At 41.9% G+C, this 25927-nt stretch overlaps 1 protein-coding gene across 1 annotated transcript in view; it reads right to left on the minus strand.

The window, feature by feature from the left end:
* Positions 1-25424, minus strand: part of LOC115174667 (potassium voltage-gated channel subfamily H member 5-like) — a 130992-nt gene extending 105568 nt beyond the window's left edge. Inside the window, exon 1 of the mRNA XM_029733425.1 lies at positions 25264-25424. Within this exon, the coding sequence (XP_029589285.1) occupies positions 25264-25336 (73 nt within the window). The 5' untranslated portion in view covers positions 25337-25424. The remainder of the gene's footprint in view (positions 1-25263) is intronic.
* Between the last annotated feature and the right edge of the window lie 503 nt (positions 25425-25927).

Consider the following 25927-nt stretch of genomic DNA (forward strand, 5'->3'; position numbering starts at 1 on the left):
CTCCAAGCCGGCTGTCATGTGCCTTTTACTGAAGAGTGGCTTCCGTCTGGCCACTCTACCATAAAGGCCTGATTGGTGGAGTGTTGGAGAGATGGTTGTCCCTTCTGGAAAGTTCTCACATCACCACAGAGGAACTCTGGAGCTCTGTCAGAGTGACCATTGGGTTCTTGGTCACCTCCCTAACCAAGGCCCTTCTCCCCCGATTGCTCAGTTTGGCCAAGCGAGCAGCTCTAGGAAGAGTCTTGGTGGTTCCAAACTTCTTCCATTTAAGAATGATGGAGGCCACTGTGTTCTTGGGGACCTTCAATGCTGCAAAAATGTTTTGGTACCCTTCCCCAGATCTGTGCCTTGACACAATCCTGTCTTGGAGCTCTACAGACAATTCCTTCAACCTCATGGCTTGGTTTTTGCTCTGACATGCACTATCAACTGTGTGACCTTATATAGACAGGTGTGTGCCTTTCCAAATCATTGTCCAATCAATTGAATTTACCACAGGTAGACTCCAATTAACTTGTCAAAACATCTCAAGGATAATCATTGAAAACAGGAAACACCTGTTTTCAATTTGTCAATCTTGCACAATTTCGTGTCTCATAGCAAAGGGTCTGAATACTTATGTAAATAAGGTATTTCTATTTTTTTTTATAAATTTGCAAAAAATTCTAAAAACCTATTTTCGCTTGGTCATTATGGGGTATTGTGTGTAGATTGATGAGAATAAATATATAATTGAATCATTCTTAGAATAAGGCTGTAACATAAAATGTGGAAAAAGTCAAGGGGTCTGAATATTTTCCAAACTGAGGTCTATGCCTAGTGGGTGGTCACTTTCTGGGTCAAATTGCAGTTGTACAGTTGTACCCATATTTTTGCCCATATAACTCAAAAATATAAATACATATTAGCCTCCAGTCAATGTCTCTATACCAGGGGTACATTCTTCTCCTTTACCCTACAACTCTTTCCCGGGTCCATGATGTACAAGAGATGTGATTTCTGTCAATATACCTGGTAAAATAATGGTTAATAAACAACTCTAAGGGGGCCCCATAAAATAATGTTTTTTATTTTCCTGAATTCTCTTTTCTCAGTTGTATTTTTCCTGGTTTGGGATTATTACATTATTCATAGAGAAACAACTAAATGTTCTGAGTCCATGTCAATGCTTAAATCACATCAGAAGACATGATCATAGTAATAAAAACATACTTGTAATTCCCCTTTAATTGTGCATCTAGCAAGAGAGGGATGTGTCAGTCTAGTGTTTCTGCTGTTACACCTACTACACTCAAAACAATCACCACCCAATTGATACAAATAATAATGATATAGTTCTGCCAGGTAAGCCTACTATGCAGTTAACATTTAATTGAGAATGTTTTTGGGGAAAGTCTGTCTACCCACAAGATGGTTATCATTAACTGGCTATATATAGCGTGATAGATAAGCACATGCACCGAACAGACAGAGAGGAGCAATTTGGCTGGAAATTAATTGGCAGATATTGTGTTATGTTTGGCTTTGTAGGGGTGGGATAATGTCAATGTTGCTTTGATTGGCTAGTAGTCAGGAGCTATATGTTGGAACATAAAAAAATGCTTGTACTTTCAGAACTGATTGGGTTAGGTTGACTGCGAGCTAATGGTAGCTTGCGATCTACCTGTTGGAGACCCCTGCTGTATACCAAGTTGAGAATCTCATCTTTCAGATGGAATTGGGACTGAGTTGATAGCCCAAAGGTTTCCAAAGTTAGAGCTTAATAATACAAAAATTGAGGGGGGGGGGGTAAAAATATCTACAAATGAGGGGGTAACTAGTTGCTTGACAAAGTCCTACAATTTTAGGATTAAAAAAAGTTTAAAAATTACAACGTTTTTGACCCGTTGCGTTCATAATTGACACCGGTTGGCGCTTCTAGGGTTATTAAAGTTTTAGGGACACTGACTTTTTTCTACACAACTTAGCAACTTTTTAGTAACTCTTGTGTCTCTCCCCAGTTGAGAACTGATTCAGCAAAAAACAGTTTCTTCAGGAAAGACCAAAAATAGACAGCTAAACAGGACACAATGGCAAAGCACTCTGATGGAATCAGGGCATTTATTCCAAACATTACATACCTATTATGACACAAATCCCCTTTTTTGTGTATTGAGAAAGCAAGAGAGAGAGAGTGTGAAGGAGCGAGCAAGCGGGCGAACAAACAAGTAAGTGAGAGAGTAACAAAGACAGAAAGAGAGGAGGTGGGATGGAGAGAGGAGTACTTGACACAGCTACTAAATGGGGCAGCAGCATCCATCTCCAGCTGAATAAACCTCATTCTCCCACTCTCTCGTCTCCTTGCCTTGCTCCCACTCTGTAAATCTGTAAGAGTCCAGGGCTCATTATAGAAGCTGATAGACTGTGGCTAAAGCTTTAGTGGCCTCAGGGGTCAAGGGTCAGAGGAATGGACCGGCCCCAAGGGCTGAGGTGACCCAGATCTTGGCCTGAGATCAGAGCCTTCAGATGTAGCTAATTATGTGCCCACTGTCACTGGTGATAAACTCCCCTCCTCTCACAAAAGAAGAGCAACATCACTGATACAGCCAGAGAAGTAACTTAGACTCCACTACAGCCAGGCTAATCGCTGTCATAGTTTGGCAGTTTAGCATTGCACTCTGATGTTGTTCCATAATGTGTACAGTAGGGTAGCTTGTGTGTTATAGTTAACATGTCAGTATTCAAATCTCAAGTTCTCATGCAAAAGTCGGAGGAATTCAATCATTGTACATTACGCATCAAAGAGCACAAAGGCGAAGACTTCCATGTCAGCATCTACTACAGTTGACATTTAAACAAATAAAGACCCGTGTGGCATTGCATCAAAACCCAATAAAAATGCCTGTGTGATGTCAATCTTGAAATGTACAGTGCCTTCAAAAAGTATTCATATCCCTTGACTTGTTGTGTTACAGCCTGATATCAAAATGGATTAAATAAAAATATCACCCACCTACACACAATACCCCATAATGACAAAGTGAAAACATGTTTTAAGAAATGTAAGCAAATGTATTGAAATCTAAATACAGAAATATCTCATTTGGCAGCGATTACAGCTGTGAGTCTTTCTGGGCAAGTGTCTAAGAGCTTTGCACTCCTGGATTGTACAATATTTGCCCATTATTCTTTTCAACATTTTTCAAGCTATGTCAAGTTGGTTGTTGATCATTGCTTAGCAACCATTTTCAGGTCTTACCATAGAATTTCAAGCAGATTTAAGTCAAAACTATCTTGGCCACTCCGAAACATTCACTGTCTTCTTGTTAAGCAACTCCAGTGTAGATTTGGCCTTTTGTTTTAGATTATTGTCCTGCTGAGAGGTGAATTCATCTCCCAGTGTCTGGTGGAAAGCAGAAGGAACCAGATTTTCCTCTAGGAATGTAGCTGTGGCTAGTTCCATTCCATATATTTTTTATTCTGAAAAACTCCCCAGTTCTAAACGATTACAAGCATACCCATAACATGATACAGCCACCACTATGCTTGAAAATATGGAGAGTGGTGCTCAGTAATGTGTTGAATTGGATTTGCCCCAAACCTGAGGTGCTAAAAAATGCATATTGACGTCACATGCAAGGCTTAACCACGGCAATGTTTTCAGGGTCCTTCTGTCGTTATTACGTGACAAAGACACTCCTTCAGCATATATGTGGGCTTATGATATGGTGGTGCTGGCGACAGCTTATCATGAGGGTGATGAATAGGAGGCATATTGCTTTGGATGAAAGATGCAGCACCGTGTTTTCCCGGTGCGTGTGGGAGGCAGGACTGCAGCTGCTGGGCTGTTATCCAGTTCTCAGAATAAGGGCCCTATTTAATCTAAACTGTTAACTAGGTTGATGGGATAAGTTAAAGATACAATTCATTCAACACCAAGATGTTTTTTTAATGAACATTCTGTTTTGTGTTTGTCTCATACTGTCAACACTGTTTTGTTGAATACACTTATCTAAACATGTATTTTTGCAGTGCAAGAGACATATGGATTTTACCTTAGTGAGAATGTTGAATACCTAACTAGTGAGAAAGCTTCTTCTTTTGACCTGTACAGTATATCACCATTGATACAACAAACTGAACCACCGCAACCTTTTTAAAAAGGTGGTTTGTTTAGAGAAAAAGATAAGGTTAAACTTTACAATAAGGGTTCTATAATCAACATGAGTTAATGGTGTTTTAATAAATACATGGGATACAATTAGCTATTAATAAAAAATAAAAGATAATTGTTCATATTTGTAAAGGGTCTAAATGAGCAGTTATCCAAAAGTGTTAATATGCAATGGGAACAATATCAGTGTCAGAAATACACAATACATCATATTGTTTTGCAAGAATGTGTTTATTTATTAATTCCATGAATCATTCCAAGAAAACTACTCCAACTTTTGAAATTAGTTTTGAAGCAACTGTCACAAAATCATTCACTTTGAGGCCAGCGCAGTTTATTGGGAGGGATATCGCCACAATAGAAGTTGGATTGTCAAGGTAGGTAGTTATTACATTAGCTTTGCCGATTCATTTAAACTAATATATGTTTATGTTAGTCAAATATGCTAACATACCTGATAACTACACTGTAAAAAATAATCTGGATGTTTTTACAGTATTATACAATAAAACTAATAGTAAAGTACCATATTCATTATTTACAGTAAAATGCCATATATGGCAATGCACTCTGGGTGATTGTAGGGGTAAAATGGTAAATTATAGCGTAAATGCCAAAGAAACTTTGGTTTAACAGTACATTACTGTCACAGCACAGCATTATGGAATTGTCAACTGGAAACTTTCTGAAGTTGCTAGTTGATTTACAAAAATGTATTATACCGAATATTACACGGTAATGGAAAACTGTGATTTCTACAATGCGTTGGTACATTTATCAACAGTAAAGTACTGTGGAGCATATTGCAGCATACTGTCAATTATGGTGCATTGTGGAAAAATGTGGGAGGGGAAAGAATTGCTGTATTTTGAATGGTGTACAGTATTTTTGGAGTGCCAAAAAACATTTGACCACTAGTGGGTGCATGGTATTGTTGTTTCTGGCTCATTAACATATTTGAGGTGTGCCTTTTAAGAGGCTACATTTGTTGCACCCGTTAGTGAGAGTGCTGTGCCAATTTAACTGATGTGGTGGTGGTAGTAATAGTTTCCCAACAATTGAATGTATTTCGGGGACAGATTGGAGTGGCAGCAAGTCTCAAATGGTTGCGTAACCATTTGAGACTTGCTCAAATGGTTGTGTAACCATTTGAGACTTGCTCAAATGGTTTTGCCCTGTAGTCACTGCCACAGGCCTAAACTACGACTCGATGCTAGATGTATTCAGGCTTTTCTGAAATTAGCAAGCAGTTAGCTTCACATTCCAGCTCAGGCTTCATCCATGTTACGAAGGTAGATATTGATCGTGCACCCACCGCTTCTCAAGCCTGCTTTATTACTATTAAAATATAGGTTGTGATATTTTCATTAATTCACCCAGTAGGCTAGTGCAATTTTGGTTTCATGTATTGTTATGAAAATAACAACTTGCTATTTAGAGCATTTCCCCCAAATACACATCCTGTTTTTTGGCTTCAAAGACAATAACAATTGTGGGCTATAATAAATGTGCATTGTCATGCAGTGTCATAATGATAGGCCTAATTGAGATAATGCAAATCATTAATGATTACTTAGTACAAAATAAAGAAAAACCCTTGAATGAGTAGGTGTGTCCAAACTTTGATTGGTACTGTATGTGCCAGTATGCTTCCAGAGCACATTTTAATTACCTAATGTGGCTATGTAGTGGGTATACACTAGACCTGGAAATATCTGAGCTGATTTACTGATACATATTCAAAGGCAACTGTAATATTCATGAGGAAGGAGGCAAAGTGCCACCATGGCAGACAGTTTGGTTGTCGTGCCTGCATGGTTTAGGTAAACAACAAATGGAAGAGTCAGCTCTTTGTTAAACAAAACAACCTTAAAATGAAGAGACATCCTCCCAGAACATAAACAATTTAGTACCTGATTTACCTTTTTTGTCTTCTACCACACACTGTTTTCTGTATCTCTATTCTATCTCCAATGTTTTTTTGTTGATCTGTCCAAATGAATACCTATATCTCCCAGTTTCCTCAGTACCATCTTCCAGTTTCCTGATTCCTCCTATTCCTCTTTGTCTTTCCCTCATATGTCATTTTTCCACCTAGTCTCTCCATCTCTGTCTCTTTTTTTGTCCAATTGAATTCACTGATTTAGTGCTCTATTCAATCCGTACCGCAGAAATTCAGCACTAAAGCACAATATTCCCGTGTTGGCGGAAACTGCATTCACGGTAAACGCTGCTATGTTGGCTCAAACAGAAATTACCTTCAGATTTCTATCACGCAATATGTTACGCTTCAGCGACACAGATTGAATAGAGCCCTTAGCCCTCGCCCACTATTTTTCAGCACACCCCTTCTATTTATTGTAATGCACCAGTCCATGCTGCATGCTGAGTATGGCTCCTAGCTATAGTGAGTAGTCTTATGTAAGTCCTATGAAAAAGGAGCTGTTCTCTTCTGGATGGGGAGAGATGGCCAGTTGTGCAAAACAAGAGGCCTACACTCGACCCCACACGGGACACTTACACTAGAATAGGGGGTTGGGATTTGAGAGGGGTGAACAACACTCATTCAGCACTGAAGTTATTTAATATATGCAATGAAAAAGAGAACTGTTGCTGCCCCTCTATTCTCATATATATATATATTTTTTAGTCTCATCTGACATCTGATTTAGTCTCATCTGACAAAAATGGCTTACACCTGTAGTGGAGGTGCATGGCTGAATTATATTTGCGTGATGAGTGCCCTAAAGTGAAACATGAAATTACAGGCTTTAGATCACTGTGCAATATACCGTCAATATACAGTTGCGTGGACAACCTGGATGGTTGGTTGCACAGAATTAGGAGAGGATTCAATCTGATTTTAAGTTGTAGAACGCTGTCGATGAAAGCGAAAGTTGGCAAATGTTTTTTGTTGAGGCAGAAATGTAATAAGCTGTTATTGCACATGTATATGCATGCTACAACAGCATGGTTATACCCAATCCTACAAAACTAGGTTAGGATAAACAACATTCAAATGTGAAGATGGCACTGAAGTGGATAGCTGCCATTTTACGGGCTCCTGACCAATTCTGTTATTTTATGTTATTTTTTACACTGATCTGAACTTTTTTTTTTACATAATATTTCCGCCGTCATTTCCGATGACCAAAAACAGTTTCTGGACATCAGAATAGTGATCACTAACCTCAATTTGGATGAAGATTTCTACTTCAACAAGTCGGGCAGCTGTGGATGTACTCCTCATTGTAGACCAGGCCCTAATCCCCGTGCCTCGAAAGAGGAATAGATTGCGCAAGAGAAGCAAACGAGCGGGTCCATTGTCTAGACTACATCATCGAGAAAATAAACCGCCTCTACCCTCTGTTCTTTTGGCGAACGTACAATCACTAGAAAACAAACTGGACGAGCTCCGTTCGAGACTATCCTATCAACGGGAACTGAATAACTGTAAGAACACCTACTCATTAAAGGGTTTTTCTTTAATTTTACTATTTTATACATTGTAGAATATAGTGAAGATATCAAAACGATTAAATAACACATGGAATCATGTAGTTGTCACGTCCTGACCAGTAAAAGGGGTTATTTGTCATTGTAGTTTGGTCAGGGCGTGGCAGGGGGTGTTTGTTTTGTGTGTTTCAGTGTTTTTGGTTTAGGTTCTATATTTTCTATTTCTATGTGTATATCTAGTTTTCTATTTCTATGTTGGGTTTTTGGCAATGACCTCCAATTAGAGGAGCTGGTTGTCGTTGTCTCTAATTGGAGGCCATATTTAGTTGGGTTTGTTTTCACTTGTGTTTTGTGGGTGGTTATTTTCTGTATAGCCTGTGTGCCTTATGGAACTGTTTCGTCGTTTTGTTATTTTTGTTTAAGTGTTAACGTTACTTCAAATAAATTAAGTATGAGCACTTTACCCGCTGCGCCTTGGTCCTATCCTTACGACGCCCTTGACAGAACCACCCACCAAACAAGGACCAAGCAGCGGGGATTGGAGCACCGAAAGAGGACCAAGCAGTGGAAGAAGGAGCAGCAGGAGGAATGGACATGGGAGCAGATATTGGATGGCAAGGGATCCTGGACATGGGAGGAGATCCAGAAGGGATTGAATCGCCGTCCATGGGAAGAAGTGGAGGCAGCAAGGGCAGAACGACGTTTCTGGGAGAGGGAATTAAGGGAGCTACATGAGGCCGAGAGGCATCCCCCAAAAAATTCTAGGGGGGGGCACACGGGGAGTTGGGCAGAGTGAGGATGGAGACCTGAGCCAACTCCCCGTGCTTATTATGGGGAGCGACGGATCAAGCAAGCACCTTGTTATGCGGAGATACACACTGTGTCGCCCATACGCACGCACAGTCCGGTGCGGTCAATAAGGGCTCCGCAGCGTTGCCGGGCGAGAGTTGGCCGGCAGCCAGGGAGAAGTGCTCCGGTGCAGTGCATCTGGCCACCAGTGCATGTCCTCGGTCCAGTTTATCCTGTTCCTGCTCCTCGCACTAGTCCTGAAGTGCGTGTTACTAGGCTGGCGCCTCCAAAGCCAGTCCCACGCATCAGGCCTCTAGTGCGCCTGCCCAGTCCAGTACGTCCTGTTCCTGCTCCCCGCACTAGCCCTGAGGTGCGTGTCACTAGTCTGGCGCCTCCAAAGCCAGCCTCACGCATCAGGCCTCTAGTGCGCCTGCCCAGTCCAGTACATCCTGTTCCTGCTCCCCGCACTAGCCCTGAGGTGCGTGTTACTAGTCTGGTGCCTCCAAAGCCAGCCCCAAGCATCAGTACTCTAGTGCGCCTGCTCAGTCCAGTATGTCCTGTTCCTGCTCCCCGCACTAGCCCTGAGGTGCGTGTTACTAGTCTGGCGCCTCCAAAGCCAGCCCCATGCACCAGGCTTCCAGTGCGCCTGCCCAGTCCAGTAGGTCCTGTTCCTGCTCCGCGCACTCACCCTCTAGTGCGCCTCCATAACCCGGTACAGCCAGTGCCTGCTGTGAGCACTCGGCCTCCAGCGACGCTCCTCAGCCCTGAGCTTCCAGCGACGCTCCTCAGCCCTGAGCCTCCAGCGACGCTCCCCAGCCCTGAGCCTCCAGCGACGCTCCCCAGCCCTGAGCCTCCAGCGACGCTCCCCAGCCCTGAGCCTCCAGCGACGCTCCCCAGCCCGGAGTAGCCCAGAGCCTCCAGCGACGCCTCTCAGCCCGGAGCCTCTCAGCCCGGAGTCTCCAGCGACGCCTCTCAGCCCGGAGTCTCCAGCGACGCTCTTCAGCCCGAAGTATCCTACGATGCCACGCAGCCCAGAGTCTTCTGAACGGGAGCTACGCCCAGAGCCAGAGCCACCTCCGTAGTGGGAGGATTGGGAAGGGGGGGGTGTAGCACAGGGACCGTCGTTGACGGTGGCCACCCTCCCTTCCCTCCCTTTAAGTTTGGGGTTGTTTTTGTGGGGGTTTTTGTTTTTGAGGTGCATTCAGGGTCTGCACCTTTGGGGGGGGGGGGGGGTACTGTCACATCCTGACCAGTAAAAGGGGTTATTTGTCATTGTAGTTTGGTCAGGGCGTGGCAGGGGGTGTTTGTTTTGTGTGTTTCGGTGTTTTTGGTTTAGGTTCTATATTTTCTATTTCTATGTGTATATCTAGTTTTCTATTTCTATGTTGGGTTTTTGGCAATGACCTCCAATTAGAGGCAGCTGGTTGTCGTTGTCTCTAATTGGAGGCCATATTTAGTTGTGTTTGTTTTCACATGTGTTTTGTGGGTCGTTATTTTCTGTATAGCCTGTGTGCCTTATGGAACTGTTTCGTCGTTTTGTTATTTTTGTTTAAGTGTTCACGTTACTTCAAATAAATTAAGTATGAGCACTTTACCCGCTGCGCCTTGGTCCTATCCTTACGACGCCCTTGACAGTAGTAACCAAAAAAGTGTTAAACAAATCAAATAGATTTTACATTTGAGATTCTTCAAATAGCCACCCTTTGCGTTGATGACAGCTTTGCACACTCTTGGCATTCTCTCAACCAGCTTCATGAGGTAGTAACCTGGAAGGCATTTCAATTAACAGGTGTGCCTTCTTAAAAGTTCATTTGTGGAATTTCTTTCCTTCTTATTAATGCATTTGAGCCAATCAGTTGTGTTGTGGGGGGGGGGGGGGGGGGGTGTAGTACAGAAGATAGCCAAGGCCATATCATGGAAAAACAGCTCAAATAAGCAAATAGAAAAGACAGTCCATCATTACTTCAAGACATGAAGGTCAGTCAATACGGAAAAGTTCAAGAAACTTTCTTCAAGTGCAGTCGCAAAAACCATCAAGCGCTATGATGAAACTGGCTCTCATGAAGACTGCCACAGGAATGGAAGAACCAGAGTTACCTCTACTGCAGAGAATAAGTTAATTAGAGTTACCAGCCTCAGAAATTGCAGCCCAAATAAATGCTCCAGAGTTCAAGTAATAGACTCATCTCAACATTAAAAGTTATTAATTACACTTTGGATGGTGTATCAATACACCCAGTCACTACAAAGATACAGGCGCCCTTCCTCACTCAGTTGCCAGAGAGGAATGAAACCCCTCAAAGATTTCGGCATGAGGCCAATGGTGACTTTAAAACAATTACAGAGTTTAATGGCTGTGATAGAATAAAACTGAGGATGGCTCAAAAAAAATTGCAGTTACTCCACAATACTTACCTAATTGAAAAGAAGGAAGCCTGTACAGAATACAAATATTTCAAAACATGCATTCTGTTTGCAACATGGCACTAAAGTAATACTTCAAAAAAAATGTGGCAAAGCAATTAACTTTTTGTCCTGAATACAAAGTGTTATGTTTGGGTCAAATCTAATACAACACATTAATGAGCACCACTCCCCATATTTTCAAGCATAGTGGTGGCTGCATCATGTTATGGGTATGCTTGCAATCGTTAAGGACTGGGGAGTTTTTCAGGGTAAAAAAGAAACGGCATGGAACTAGCCACAGGCAAAATCCTAGAGGAAAACCTGGTTCAGTTTGCTTTCCACCAGACACTGGGAGATTAATTCACCTTTCAGCAGGACAATAGCCTAAAACACAAGACCAAATCTTCACTGGAGTTGCATACCAAGAAGACAGTGAATGTTCCTGAGTGGCCCAGTTACAGTTTTGACTTAAATCAACTTGAAAATCTATGGCTAGATCTGAAAATTGTTGTCTTGCAATGATCAACAACCAATTTGACAGAGCTTGAAGAATTTTGAAAAGAATAATGGAAAAATGTTGCACAATCCAGGTGTGGAAAGCTCTTAGAGACTTACCCAGAAAGACTCACAGCTGTAATCGCTGACAAAGGTGCTTCTACAAAGTATTTTCTCAGGGGTGTGAATAGATATGTAAATTAGATATTTCTGTACTTAATTTTCTATATATGTGAACACATTTCTTAAAACATGTTTTCACTTTGTCATTATGGGGTATTGTGATTAGATGAGTGAGAAAATAAATCTATTTAATCTATTTTTTATTCAGGCTGTAACACAACAAAATGTGGAATAAGTCAAGGTGTATGAATACTTTCTGAATGCACTGTAGTCACTGATTGTCATCAGGCTATTAGGCAGCCTACAGGTGCCACCCACAGGGTTCAGTTAAAGTCATTCATACTCACCCTCTTACTTGTACAAAATTCAATGTCACAAACCCATGGTGAAACCTTTAAATGATGAGTATGATGGTCTCCACTCCCTGATTTTAATATAATTGTAGCAAAAGAGGAAGTCACTACAATGATCCAGAAAACTGCAGTGACATGGGGAAAGAGCAGAAGGACCATCACCGTGATGACCTCCCTCTGTAGTTTCCTAACCAAACTGCATCGTACAATGAATGTCCCATCGGCCAAGAGTGTTCGTTTACTGAGGAGAGTATATGATTGGTGGTGAATCGTGGTTTGTGCCACAACTATAGTGTAGGGGTCAGAGGCGTACTCTGCCACAACAGGCAAACAGAGGGCCGTTTAGAGAGGGGGATGTGTCACCTGTCCTAGTGGAAAAGTGTCCACCGGTGCATTGAAAGGTGATGAGGATGAGCACTGAAGGACAGGCAAGCCAATTCACAATCCCACTCTGGAGTCCTGAATCGTGAACACCAACATAGACTGGAGAGACTGGGTTCATGAAACTAGCTTGTCAACTTATGATCAAATGAACTGGGGAGAGGGTTGAAAGGGCACCAAGATGCTCCATTTTACCACCACCAATATGTACAGTACAACCAAAGTGGCATTGCTCTGGTTGAAAGTAACTGCAGTGAGTCCATCAAACAAATCACAATGCTCCACCTGTATCTTTTTCAGACGCATGAAAACACTGCATGCTCACTCTAACCCTAAGCTTTAAAGGGGTGTGTTGTGATTCAGTCCTGTCTTACATCAACCCCTCATTCAGATTACAATTCTTGTAAGAGGTTTCTTGTCCATTTTATGTGAGACAGTAATGGGTGAATTAAAATATGTATTACTATTCATTGTTTCTTTTTTTATCATTGTTTTTGGAGATATGCTTAAGCCTACTGGGATTGGCCTCATAGTGATGATATACACTGCTCAAAAAAATAAAGGGAACACTTAAACAACACAATGTAACTTCAAGTCAATCACACTTCTGTGAAATCAAACTGTCCACTTAGGAAGCAACACTGATTGACAATAAATTTCACATGCTGTTGTGCAAATGGAATAGACAACAGGCGGAAATTATAGGCAATTAGCAAGACACCCCCAATAAAGGAGTGGTTCTGCAGGTGGGGACCACAGACCACTTCTCAGTTCCTATGCTTCCTGGTTGATGTTTTGGCCACTTTTGAATGCTGGCGGTGCTTTCACTCTAGTGGTAGCATGAGACGGAGTCTACAACCCACACAAGTGGCTCAGGTAGTGCAGCTTATCCAGGATGGCACATCAATGTGAGCTGTGGCAAGAAGGTTTGCTGTGTCTGTCAGCGCAGTGTCCAGAGCATGGAGGCGCTACCAGGAGACAGGCCAGTACATCAGGAGACGTGGAGGAGGCCGTAGAAGGGCAACAACCCAGCATCAGGACCGCTACCTCCGCCTTTGTGCAAGGAGGAGCAGGAGAAGCACTGCCAGAGCCCTGCAAAATCACCTCCAGCAGGCCACAAATGTGCATGTGTCTGCTCAAATGGTCAGAAACAGACTCCATGAGGGTGGTATGAGGGCCCGACGTCCACAGGTGGGGGTTGTGCTTACAGCCCAACACCGTGCAGGACGTTTGGCATTTGCCAGAGAACACCAAGATTGGCAAATTAGCCACTGGCGCCCTGTGCTCTTCACAGATGAAAGAAGGTTCACACTGAGCACGTGACAGACGTGACAGAGTCTGAAGATGCTGCGGAGAACGTTCTGCTGCCTGCAACATCCTCCAGCATGACCGGTTTGGCGGTGGGTCAGTGTCACGGTTGTCTTCGTCCTCTGACGATATAACGAAATCGTCATCGGAAAATGTGGACCAATACGCAGCAGGTTCGTGAATGCTCATCTTGATTTTTATTCACTACAAAAATGAACATACAAAAATAACAAAATACGAAAACGAACAACTAACAGTCTGTCAAAGCATAGTGCTTTACACAGAACAATCACCCACCAATCACAAACACAAACACACCCTTATATATGAGACTCTCAATCAAAGGCAGATAGACAACACCTGCCTTCAACTGAGAGTCCCAATCCCAATTAACCAACATAGAAACACACTCACCAGACTAGACATAGAAATACATAAACAGACTATAAACCAAAACCCCGGAAATACTAAATCAAACACCCTTAATCAAACACACCACCCTGAACCACATAAAACAAATACCCTCTGTCACGCCCTGACCAAACTACAAAACAATTAACCTTATATACTGGCCAGGACGTGACAGTCAGTCATGGTGTGGGGTGGCATTTCTTTGGGGGGCCGCACAGCCCTCCATGTGCTCGCCAGAGGTAGCCTGACTGCCATTAGGTACCGAGATGAGATCCTCAGACCCCTTGTGAGACCATATGCTGGTGCGGTTGGCCCTGGGTTCCTCCTAATGCAAGACAATGCTAGACCTCATGTGGCTGGAGTGTGTCAGCAGTTCCTGCAAGAGGAAGGCATTGATGCTATGGACTGGCCCGCCTGTTCCCCAGACCTGAATCCAATTGAGTGGATGTCTCGCTCCATCCACCAACGCCACGTTGCACCACAGACTGTCCAGGAGTTGGCGGATGCTTTAGTCCAGGTCTGGGAGGAGATCCCTCAGGAGACCATCCGCCACCTCATCAGGAGCATGCCCAGGCGTTGTAGGGAGGTCATACAGGCACGTGGAGGCCACACACACTACTGAGCCTCATTTTGACTTGTTTTAAGGACATTACATCAAAGTTGGATCAGCCTGTAGTGTGGTTTTCCACTTTAATTTTGAGTGTGACTCCAAATCCAGACTTCCATGGGTTGATAAATTGGATTTCCATTGATTATTTTTGTGTGATTTTGTTGTCAGCACATTCAACTATGTAAAGAAAAAAGTATTTAATAAGATTATTTCTTTCATTCAGATCTAGGATGTGTTATTTTAGTGTTCCCTTTATTTTTTTGAGCAGTATATATATATATTTTATTTATTACATTCCACAACATTTTAAAAGTTACTATGGCGGATCAATGATGTGTCATTTTAAATATTATACCAACTTTAAACAATAATTCATTTAAAAAGCCACTTAAGGGGCAACAGTAATTGTAGCCAAGACAGTAGTAGAGAGCAAGAGAGAGCAAGGGAAAGAGACAGATGAACACCCACTAATGTGTTAAAATGGCCATACATTACACGATTTTAAACTGAGATTATGCAATGATTTGGGATCCACGGTAAATTTCTGAGATCGCAGGTAAATTGTGTAGTCGTAGGTTGCGTAATATGACCAGGTGAGAGACATGTGATTATGGGCCTTACGGTCTCCCGGTCCGCATTTTATGTCCCGATTATTTTTCTGACATGACATACATTTTCGGTAGTATGTTGTGTAGTGAGGGGTAATGATGACACTTCTTAAAGCCACTGGTGCCACGCCCAGCAGGAACAGGAGGGGTCTAGAGCCAAGTTGCAATGTGAGCAAACTCGTGTAACGTGAGCACACCGGTCGCAGACTTCAGGATGACAACATTATGCAGACATTTCGCATAATGTGAGTCCTGCCAAGATGTCAAGATTGTTGTTGTTGACTAATGTATGCCTAGCTTTACTATTGAAGGAGGGTATGTGAAGCTATTCCCTGGTGGATACAGATAGGCTAGCTGTCATTTAAATGTGTAAATATTAAGACGGACATAAATGTACAGCTGCTGTTTAATGTTTATATATTTTTTTTATTGTAACAAAACGGATTTTAGAGGCAAATTCAATTTGTGTGTGTTAAACAATTCTTTTTTTGAATAGTTACTGTTTGAGTAGGCTACACTCTCAGAGAAAAAGGTTCTAGTGTGTACCAAAAAAGGGCTATTCATTTTTTTCCAGTAGGGGAACCCGTTTTGCGGTGTGGATAACCTTTAATATTGGTCCTTTGTATAGCGTAACCATCCGCGGACGGTTCGATTAGGAACAAAAACTTTTTTCATTTAGATGTAAAAAAAAAATCCTGGCTACTGGTTGCATTAAATGGTAAATATACAAGTTACTGTATTTTTGGGGCTGAATGAAGGTGTTATTACTGTGAGGTACAGTATGCTGCTGTGTTCTGATTACTTGGAACTCCTCTTGGTTGCCAGCGACCTGAATTTCCTGCTACATCATCAGGTCTGTGGGTATGATAGAGATTGTTAAAAGATTAGAGATAAGAGGAATCTGTCATTTGTCCCACTGTGGGAATCCTTTTGAATGCAACGTAGAACCCTTTGATTTGTCCCTATAGAGGAACCATGGAACCATTTTGAGTTCAATTTAGAACCCCTTCATGAGGAACCCTCGTCCCTGTAGGGTGCTTCCTAGTACCCTCTCATGAAGAACCCTGTGGTTCCAGGTAGAACCAATGAGAAAAGTTGTTCAGAGGGTTCTTCATTTTGTCCATGTCAAACCATTTTTGGGTGCTAGGTACAACTCTCTACACTTTTGGCAATTGCTGTTAAATGTGTTGTAAAAACAAAAAATCATACTGTGTCATTCTTTTGATGCATATTTACTGGCAATCACAATGCACTTGGGTACTTTTTGGACCGTCTGGTAAATTATCTCAGCATGCCTCACTTGCAATTACAGTTATGATTATAGGATAATGCACTTATGCACTTTTCCTGTAATTTGACAGTAAGTTACCGTCTACTGAGCTGCAGTGAAAACACAGTAGAAACGTAAATCGTATTTTTTACAGCTAAACTATATTTTTTACAGTTTAATTAAGGTGTTGTTGTAAAATGAAAGCATGCTACTGTATTCTGATTAAAATACATTCTTGTAAATTATATACAGTGGGGAGAACAAGTATTTGATACACTGTCGATTTTGCAGGTTTTCCTACTTACAAAGCATGTAGAGGTCTGTAATTTTTATCATAGGTACACTTCAACTGTGAGAGACGGAATCTAAAACAAAAATCCAGAAAATCACATTGTATGATTTTTAAGTAATTAATTTGCATTTTATTGCATGACATAAGTATTTGATCACCTACCAACCAGTAAGAATTCCGGCTCTCACAGACCTGTTAGTTTTTCTTTAAGAAGCACACCTGTTCTCCACTCATTACCTGTATAAAAGACACCTGTCCACACACTCAATCAAACAGACTCCAACCTCTCCACAATGGCCAAGACCAGAGAGCTGTGTAAGGACATCAGGGATAAAATTGTAGACTTGCACAAGGCTGGGATGGGCTAGAGGACAATAGGCAAGCAGCTTGGTGAGAAGGCAACAACTGTTGGCGCAACTTTTAGAAAATGGCAGAAGTTCAAGATGACGGTCAATAACCCTCGGTCTGGGGCTCCATGCAAGATCTCACCTCGTGGGGCATCAATGATCATGAGGAAGGTGAGGGATCAGCCCAGAACTACACGGCAGGACCTGGTCAATGACCTGAAGAGAGCTGGGACCACAGTCTCAAAGAAAACCATTAGTAACACACTACGCAGTCATGGATTAAAATCCTGCAGCGCACGCAAGGTCCCCCTGCTCAAGCCAGCGCATGTCCAGGCCCGTCTGAAGTTTGCCAATGACCATCTGGATGATCCAGAGGAGGAATGGGAGAAGGTCATGTGGTCTGATGAGACAAAAATAGAGCTTTTTGGTCTAAACTCCACTCGCCGTGTTTGGAGGAAGAAGAAGGATGAGTACAACCCCAAGAACACCATCCCAACCATGAAGCATGGAGGTGGAAACATCATTCTTTGGGGATGCTTTTCTGCAAAGGGGACAGGACGACTGCACTGTATTGAGAGGAGGATGGATGGGGCCATGTATCGCGAGATCTTGGCCAACAACCTCCTTCCCTCAGTAAGAGCATTGAAGATGGGTCGTGACTGGGTTTTCCTGCATAACAACGACCCGAAACACACAGCCAGGGCAACTAAGGAGTGGCTCCGTAAGAAGCATCTCAAGGTCCTGGAGTGGCCTAGCCAGTCTCCAGACCTGAACCCAATAGAAAATCTTTGGAGGCAGCTGAAAGTCTGTATTGTCCAGCGACAGCCCCAAAACCTGAAGGATCTGGAGAAGGTCTGTATGGAGGAGTGGGCCAAAAGCCATGACATAATTTTCTGGAATTTTCCAAGATGTTTAAAGGCACAGTCAACTTAGTGTATGTAAACTTCCACAAAGTAGATGTCCTACCCGACTTGCCAAAACTATAGTTTGTTAACAAGATATTTGTGGAGTGGTTGAAAAATGAGTTTTAATGACTCAAACCTAAGTGTATGTAAACTTCCGACTTCAACTGTATTCTTGGCTATAGTGTTGCATGGTATACCGAAACATCTGTACTTTTTCAATACTAGACCATTCAAAATGTTTCGGTAGTAGAATGTTGTTTACTTTCGTTACTTCTGTCAAATGTGTCTCACGGATCAAGTCTGTCTATCAGCACAGACAATGTCCCCCTTATAATTTGAGCGAGAGCACCGTGCCTGGTCCACTTACAGCCAGTGGGTAATAGCAAGCCATCTGCTTAAGTTTTCGAGATGATCGCTCTCTGTCGATGGAGGAGATGGTTTTTCCATATTGTGTGTATTTATTTATTCTCAACACATTTCCATTTGTTGGCAATGTCAATTCTTCAAAACATTTTCTAAATACTTACTTATATGTTCGCTAGCTGGACAGGCAAATGCTGCCGAGTACTTAAGGTAGTAGACAGCTGGTGACAGCTCGAGAGAAATCTCCATCCGACAAACTTCTATCAGGTAAAGTAATTTGGGGGTAATCTAACTATTTAGTTATAGAAACATGATACCATCAAAGCGAGCTGTAAAATGACTCCCACCTTAGAACGCAGCAACCTTAGTAATGTAGCTAGCTTTCTAGTTAGTTAGCCAGCTAGTTACAACAAGTAGATTTGTTGCTATGTAGCAGGAGCAGAGAACTTTATCACACGCAAGATAGCATGTCATTCTGGGACAAGAAGTTTTTTAGTTATCAGTTTATTCCAAGTAATAATGTAAGACTACACACATCTATAGGACAGTTAGTGTAAAGCTAATACACAGCATAAAGACAAGGCAGGATCCACGAGATTAATTCATACTGACAAATAAGAAATGCCACATTATCCCTGTCATTAGTTGGAGTAGGATGAATGCAGAGAACCCCGCCTCAGACTGTCAGGATGTTCATTTTCTAGCTCACAAACTACATTCCTTTACTGTGATGATTTATTGTATTCATTCCTGTCTCTCATTTTTGTCTCACATGATCTATTCAGCTCTCCTGTGTCCCGCTCGCAGAGATCAACCAAGTGCTATTCACCAAGCATGGGCTGATTCACTCACCTACTGCAATTTGAACTAGCACTGCCGTCACTAGACATTGGGACCACATTGGGACCACATTTGCCTGTTGTCTTTTCTTTGTGGATTTTGTCTTACACAGTCTAGTGCATTTTAGAGTAGAAGAACACCCACTACAGATACACATGCTTGTTTGAGCATCTTTATTCATTCTTGCCTCTCACTTTTGTCTCCTATGAGCTATTCACCAAGTCCTGCAGTTTGAACTAGCCCTGCTGTCACTAGTTAGACATTGAGACCACATGCATTTGCCTGTTGTCTTTTCTTTGTGGGTTTTGTCTAGTGCATTTTAGTGTTGAAGAACACCAACTACCAATACACATGCTTGTTTGAACATCTCAAAGACTAAATTCAATGTAGAATCAGTTTGACAGATTATATTACTATTGTAAAATGAGGTGGTGAGAATTCTATTGTCCCCGTCAGGAGCCCAGGCTTTTGCCATAGATGGCAGAGTTCGTCTCTGGACCATACAAGCTTTAGATTGCATTCTGCTAAAGCACTTGTCTCCTATGGGGCTTGGGCACACAAATGCTCCTAGAGAGAAGGAGGAATACTGAAGCATGCGTTGATGACAGTTGTACAGTCTCCATCAGAGGCCCAGGTGTTTGGCAGATGGTAAAGCTCTTATTTCTGGACTGCAACATTGTAAGATTGTGCCTTCCATGGCACCTGATATACATTGATTGGTTACACTATATTTAGATACTTCAAATACTGCCGGAGACACCTTTACTATTTGTCTCCGTACTCAATAAATGGTGAAACACTATTTGGGATGGTGTTCTTTGTTGGAATGTATATGCATAAAACATACATTATGGAAAACATGTCTCACTCAGTCATAGCTATTAGAAAAACGAAGGGATTGGCAAGATTTTGGCATCGGCATCTTTTAGAAAGTTAGTAGGAATGTTAATAATTTAAACCACCTAAATATACTCACATTCACAGAACATTTAGTATTTGAAACTCAAACATTCATTTCCATACTGCTTTTTCTATAATCCTACAGGCTCTGTTATTCTCCATACCTTATATTCCAATGCATCCAACATTATGCAGGCCCACCATGGTATTGGGCAGCAGCTATTTGAGAACTCATCTGGTTTAGAAATCAAACTCTGGTTATTTTATTGCAGAGCACATTGTACAACTATTTTTAGAGAATATTTTATTTCAAGGTATGCTATATGTGTATGGGTGGGGGTTATGTACCTCTTCATAAAATCAAAACCATTCCTATTGCATGCTGCATATTTCAAGTGCACTCGAAAACAGATATTTATCTTCTTTCAGTCTTTGGGAGCTAGCGTTAGTTCCTCTTAACACACTGACAGCAGATCACAATTTCATGTGAGGCTGTGTTTACGTCTTAGATAGAGGCCCATTGGCTGCCTTCATCATGAGGGGTATATGTGGGATTTCTGATTGGTTCCAAGTATAGCAGTTTGCCAATTTGCCTGAACAGACAGTGTAGAAATACACTTTTTCTGAGAAAATGTGCAAGAATTTAAGGTGCCAATACATTTTACAATAATCGTAAGAATATTTATTTTGTCATATACAAAAAAAAAAAAAATAATAAAATCAGCTCCTCCCTTGATATAGATCAATCAACTTCACTGTTTTCGGCATAAGGCCCACCACCTATTAGCCTGCACCAGGAGTCTGGGCTGCATATTAGCGCCCCACTCTCGCTGCAAAGAAGTTAGCACAATTGAATAATGCGACACGGCATGTAGAAATGTTGAAACTGAATTAAAGTTCGCAAAACAATGTTCCCACAGACTAGGACACTTTACAATGCAAGAAGATGCCGGTAGCTTTCAGCTTTGTAGGCTAACTTTCTTTGCTAGCTTACATCTGAAACTAACATGAATTCACTACCCTAGTACTTTGTTTGTGATTATATGAAAACCATAACAGAAAAAAACGGTGATTTCAAAACTGATTGCCACCAAAACTTCTTTCATTCACTTAATCTGTCTCTCTCTCACATCTTTTAAGGATGATCTATTGCCTCAGCCAACTGACTGTGTGTGTGTGTGTGTATAGAGCTCCTGTCACGACTTCCGCCGAAGTCGGCTCCTCTCCTTGTTCGGGCGGCGTTTGGCGGTCGACGTCACCGGCTTTCTAGACATCGCCGCTCCATTTTTCATGTATCCATTTGTTTTGTCTTGTTCCCTGCACACCTGGTTTTCATTCCCCAATCAATCTACATGTAGTTATTCCTCTGTTCCCCATCATGTCTTTGTGTAAGATTGTTTGTGATACGTGTATTTTGTCATTTGGTATTTTTGTTACGCGCCAGACACTTGTCTATGTTCCGTGTTTTGGGCACATTGTTTGTGCTTATGATATTTTACCGAAATAAAGTGTGTGCCTGTTCACTTCACTCTGCTCTCCTGCACCTGACTTCGCCTCCAGTACACATCAAGTAACAGCTCCGATGGGCCGCCCCCTCCTAAAGAGACAGCAGCACTTTTATAAAATAAGCTACTTCTATGCAAATATTGTTGATCAGTACAATAAAATAAGTCCCAAATGGAAGGGAAACAGAGTTTTTTAACTGTAGTCCCACGAAATCAAGCAAAACAAGCTCAATAACTCAATGCATGAACACACTCCTATTGAATAATGCATTCACCTGCACTGTGAATAGGCCTAGGCTACAGAGATTTACCATTCAAATAAATGATTGCCGTTGTTGTTATGTAGTTAGATTGTTTTTACCAAAGTCAAATTGATTGTATGATTGTATAATTTATTCATAAATGCATAGTGTACATTGCTGCCGCAGAACGTTTTTGACGCAAAACATTTCAAATTAAATCATATTTCACTTAAAAATGCCCAACTATTGAACAGAGCAGTAGCTTAGTTTCTCTGTCTGGATCAAGTGCCATTATGTGACTTCGGCTAATATACTCTATTTTGTTGCTGTGGTATTGTTTTGGTATCATTTAGTATTGAGTATTGTGATGGTATCAAGTATCGTAATAATAAACTAGGGCTGCATTCAGTACGTTTTTACATTCTGGAACGTTTAATTGAATGCAATGGTGCTGTACTGAATGACTGGCCCTTTAAACTTCTTTCTTTAAGCCACACCTCGCCACACCCACCAAATGGGAGCAAACATACCTCAAAGTCTTTTCAAGAACGCTTTGGGGAAACTTGGCGTTCAGTACAAACTGTTTGGAAACTTAGCGAATATTGAAGCGAACTGAACACACCACCGGTATAAGTATCGAAGTCAAAATTCTGGTATCGTGACAGCACTACTTGGCAATAATGCAGCGTTCACAACTGGGAACTCTGAAAAATACGAGGTCAAATCATGACGTCATTGATCTTCAAGTCGGAAAATCGTAGCTCTAGAAAGAGGCCCGAGTTCCCGAGATGGTAATTCCAAGTTGGATGACCGTTCAAATCAGAGCTTGTTCCCAGTTGTTTTGAATGCACCAAAGTCAGAAGTCAGAGATTTCCAAGATCCCAGTTCTGAGATCCTAGTTGTTTTGAACGAGACATAAATCTGTGGCCACAGACCTGGTGGTGTAGCAGGAAATTTAGGTCAGGGGCAACCAAGAGGTTGTGAGTTCTAATCCCAAGTGAGGTACAGTATAGTCCCAAGTAATCAGCATTCAGCAGCATACTGCCTTTTTACAGCAATAACACCTTAATTCAGCTGTAAGAATACAGTAACTTGTTCTTTACTGTACTTTCACTGCAGCCAGTAGCCTGTAGTGTAGCGTAAAATTACTGGAACTTTTTAACAGTGTAGCATTTCATGGCATAAAAGGTTCTTCACAACCATCACAGCAGCAGGCTAAAAAAGAACCCTTCCTGATATGCAAATGACCTTTTGGTGAAAATGGTTCAACATATAACCCTCACCCCTGACAAAGAACCCCTCAATTGCCTTTTTCTCTGAGTGTAGCCTAGTTACAAATACACTATATATACAAAAGTATGTGGACACCCTTTCAAATTTGTGGATTCGGCTGTTCAGCCACACCCGTTGCTGACAGGTGTATAAAATCGAGCACACAGCCATGCAATCTCCATAGACAAATATTGGCAGTAGAATGGCCTTGGTGAAGATCTCATTGACTTTCAATGTAGCACTGTCACAGGATGCCACCTTTCCAACAAGTCAGTTCGTCAAATTTCTGCCCTGCAAGAGCTGCCTCGGTCAATGGTAAGTGCTGTTATTGTGAAGTGGAAACGTCTAGGAGCAACAACGGCTCAGCCCAGAAGTGGTTGGGAACACAAGCTCACAGAACGGGACAACTTAGTGCTGAAGCGCATAACGCATAACAATTGTCTGTCCTCGGTTGCAACACTCACTACCGATTTCCAAACTGCCTCTGGAAGCAATGTCAGCACAAGAACTGTTTGTCGGGAGCTTCATGAAATGGGTTTCCATGGCAGAGCAGCTGCACACAAGCCTATGATCCCCATGCGCAATGCCAAGTGTAGGCTGTTGTAGTGTAAAGCTCACTGCCATTGGACTCTGGAGCAGTTAAAACGTGTTTTCCAGAGTGATGAATCATGCTTCACCATCTGGCAGTCCAATGGACGAATCTGGGTTTGGCAAATGCCAGGAGAATGCTACCTTCCCCAATGCATAGTACCAACTAAAGTTTGGTGGAGGCGGAATAATGGTCCGGGGCTGTTTTTCATGGTTCGGGCTAGGCCCCTTAGTTCCTGTGAAGGGACATCGTAACGCTACAGCAAACAATGACAATCTCGACGATTCTGTGTTTACAACTTTGCGGCAACAGTTTGGGGAAGGCTCTTTTCTGTTTCAGCATGACAATGCCCCTGTGCACAAAGCGAGGTCCATACAGAAATGGTTTGTCGAGATCAGTGTGGAAGAACTTGACTAGCCTGCACAGAGCCCTGACCACAACCCCATCGAACACCTTTTGGGATGAATTGCCCAACCTCACTAATTCTCTTGTGGCTGAATGGAAGCAAGTCCCTGCAGCAATGACTTTGGAATGAGATGTCCGATGAGCAGGTGTCCACATACTTTTGGTAATGTAGTGTTGCGCCTCTTCAATTGACTCATTCACTTCTCAGGCGGTAGCCTGGCGCTGAAACATTAGGATAGGCTGGTAGTAATAATAATTTCACACCGAAAACCAACCGGCTATATCATGACTAAAACGCATTGAAATATCTCACCTTACTGTGCATATTGTCGCATGCAATGTGCTTATTTATTTGAAATTTAAATTGCATATAGTCAGTCTAGTAAACATAGCTTTAGCCTAGGCTACTGTGAAGTTATATTGCTGCCTATCCCAAAAGCTGCTGATGTTACATTCATAATAATGAATGTAGCTTACTAAAGTATGCCTCATTAACTCATATTAGCCTTTAATCACTACCATTAATTATCAAAGCAACAAACTTTGGGGCTTCGTTATAAATAAAAGCATAAATGATGTCTTCTCCGAATATTTGCCCCATTTACAGTCATGGAAATTATATAGACAATACGTTTAAGTAAGGACACGTTTAAGTAGGACACAACCGATTCTGGCGATAATCATATCCGGGAGCACACATTTTAATGTCAATCAGGCTATCCCAAAACATTCAAACCTTACGCTGTGCACAGCCTTGTTTTAAAAAATGAATAATGTGATAAACAAATACAATTTTGCCTACGCATAAACTTGGCACATATAGCCTATAGGCTACATCAATAAATGGTATGCATCGCATAAAGCGCAGTAAGTTATTATTAAGTGGCACATGATCGTCTTCTGTATAGGCCTATCTATAAACTGCCAACAGAGGGTGTCTTGGAGTTTTTCAATAAACAACAGTGGCTCTGCTATTCACAGACCTTGCTTATCTACAAAACAAATACAGTATCAGGTTCGCAACCACAAGCTATTGCATCTGCTTATTCGCCAACAAATAATAATAATTATGCCTAATTGCCCTGAAATTTATGAAATGAATGCCCAGCATCATTTCATTCAGAAAATTTAGTTTGTCATCCTTAGCGAAATTCAACAGATTTGGTAATTGTAGGCTAGTCTTCACTTGTTTCTACATGCATTTGAACCATTTAATGCTACTGACAGAGGGAACTCTTACCACTTGAGCGCCGGACAATGTTCTCCAAAAAAGTGTTCTGAGGTGCCACCAAACCTCTTTTTCCCCCGTGCATTCTGTGGTCAGGAGGTGTCGTTCGGGGCTTCAAGCTTTATGAAAGCTGGTCGCAAAAGTGAAATAGTCTAGATAACTAAGAGTCTGTGGGATGAAGAAGCTCATGGTAACAATGCACCGAGGCTGGTTTGATGTAGATTCTTTTATCACAGAGCTATAGCAGCTCCGCAGGCTACGAGCTTGTCCTGGTGCGCCTGCGCTCTTGATGTTTCACCGCAAACCCGATGGCAATGAATCTCAGATGGTCAATGCAATGATCTCAAGTAATGGCATGAGTTTGGGATCCAAACTGTTAGAGAACTTTGCCGACATTTTCAACCTATTTGGAAGTAAGCTATAGCTCAATGGGTTCTTAAACTTATTCCCCCTCTTTTTGCAATTCAAGCAACACTTGTCCATTTTCTTGCATGAGATTACATTTACCAACAAATAGGCTGGCTACGCTCTTAGAAAAGAAAGATGCTAAATAGAACCACATAAGGTTCTTCGGTTTTTCCCCATATGGGAACCCTTTTTGGTCCTAGGTAAAACCCTTTTCAGAGAGGTCTATTTAGTGTTCTTCATAGAATCCCTACTCAGCTGGTTGTCTAGG

Source organism: Salmo trutta, chromosome 35 (genome assembly GCF_901001165.1).
Source record: "Salmo trutta chromosome 35, fSalTru1.1, whole genome shotgun sequence".
In the NCBI taxonomy this organism is placed as follows: Eukaryota; Metazoa; Chordata; class Actinopteri; order Salmoniformes; family Salmonidae; genus Salmo; species Salmo trutta.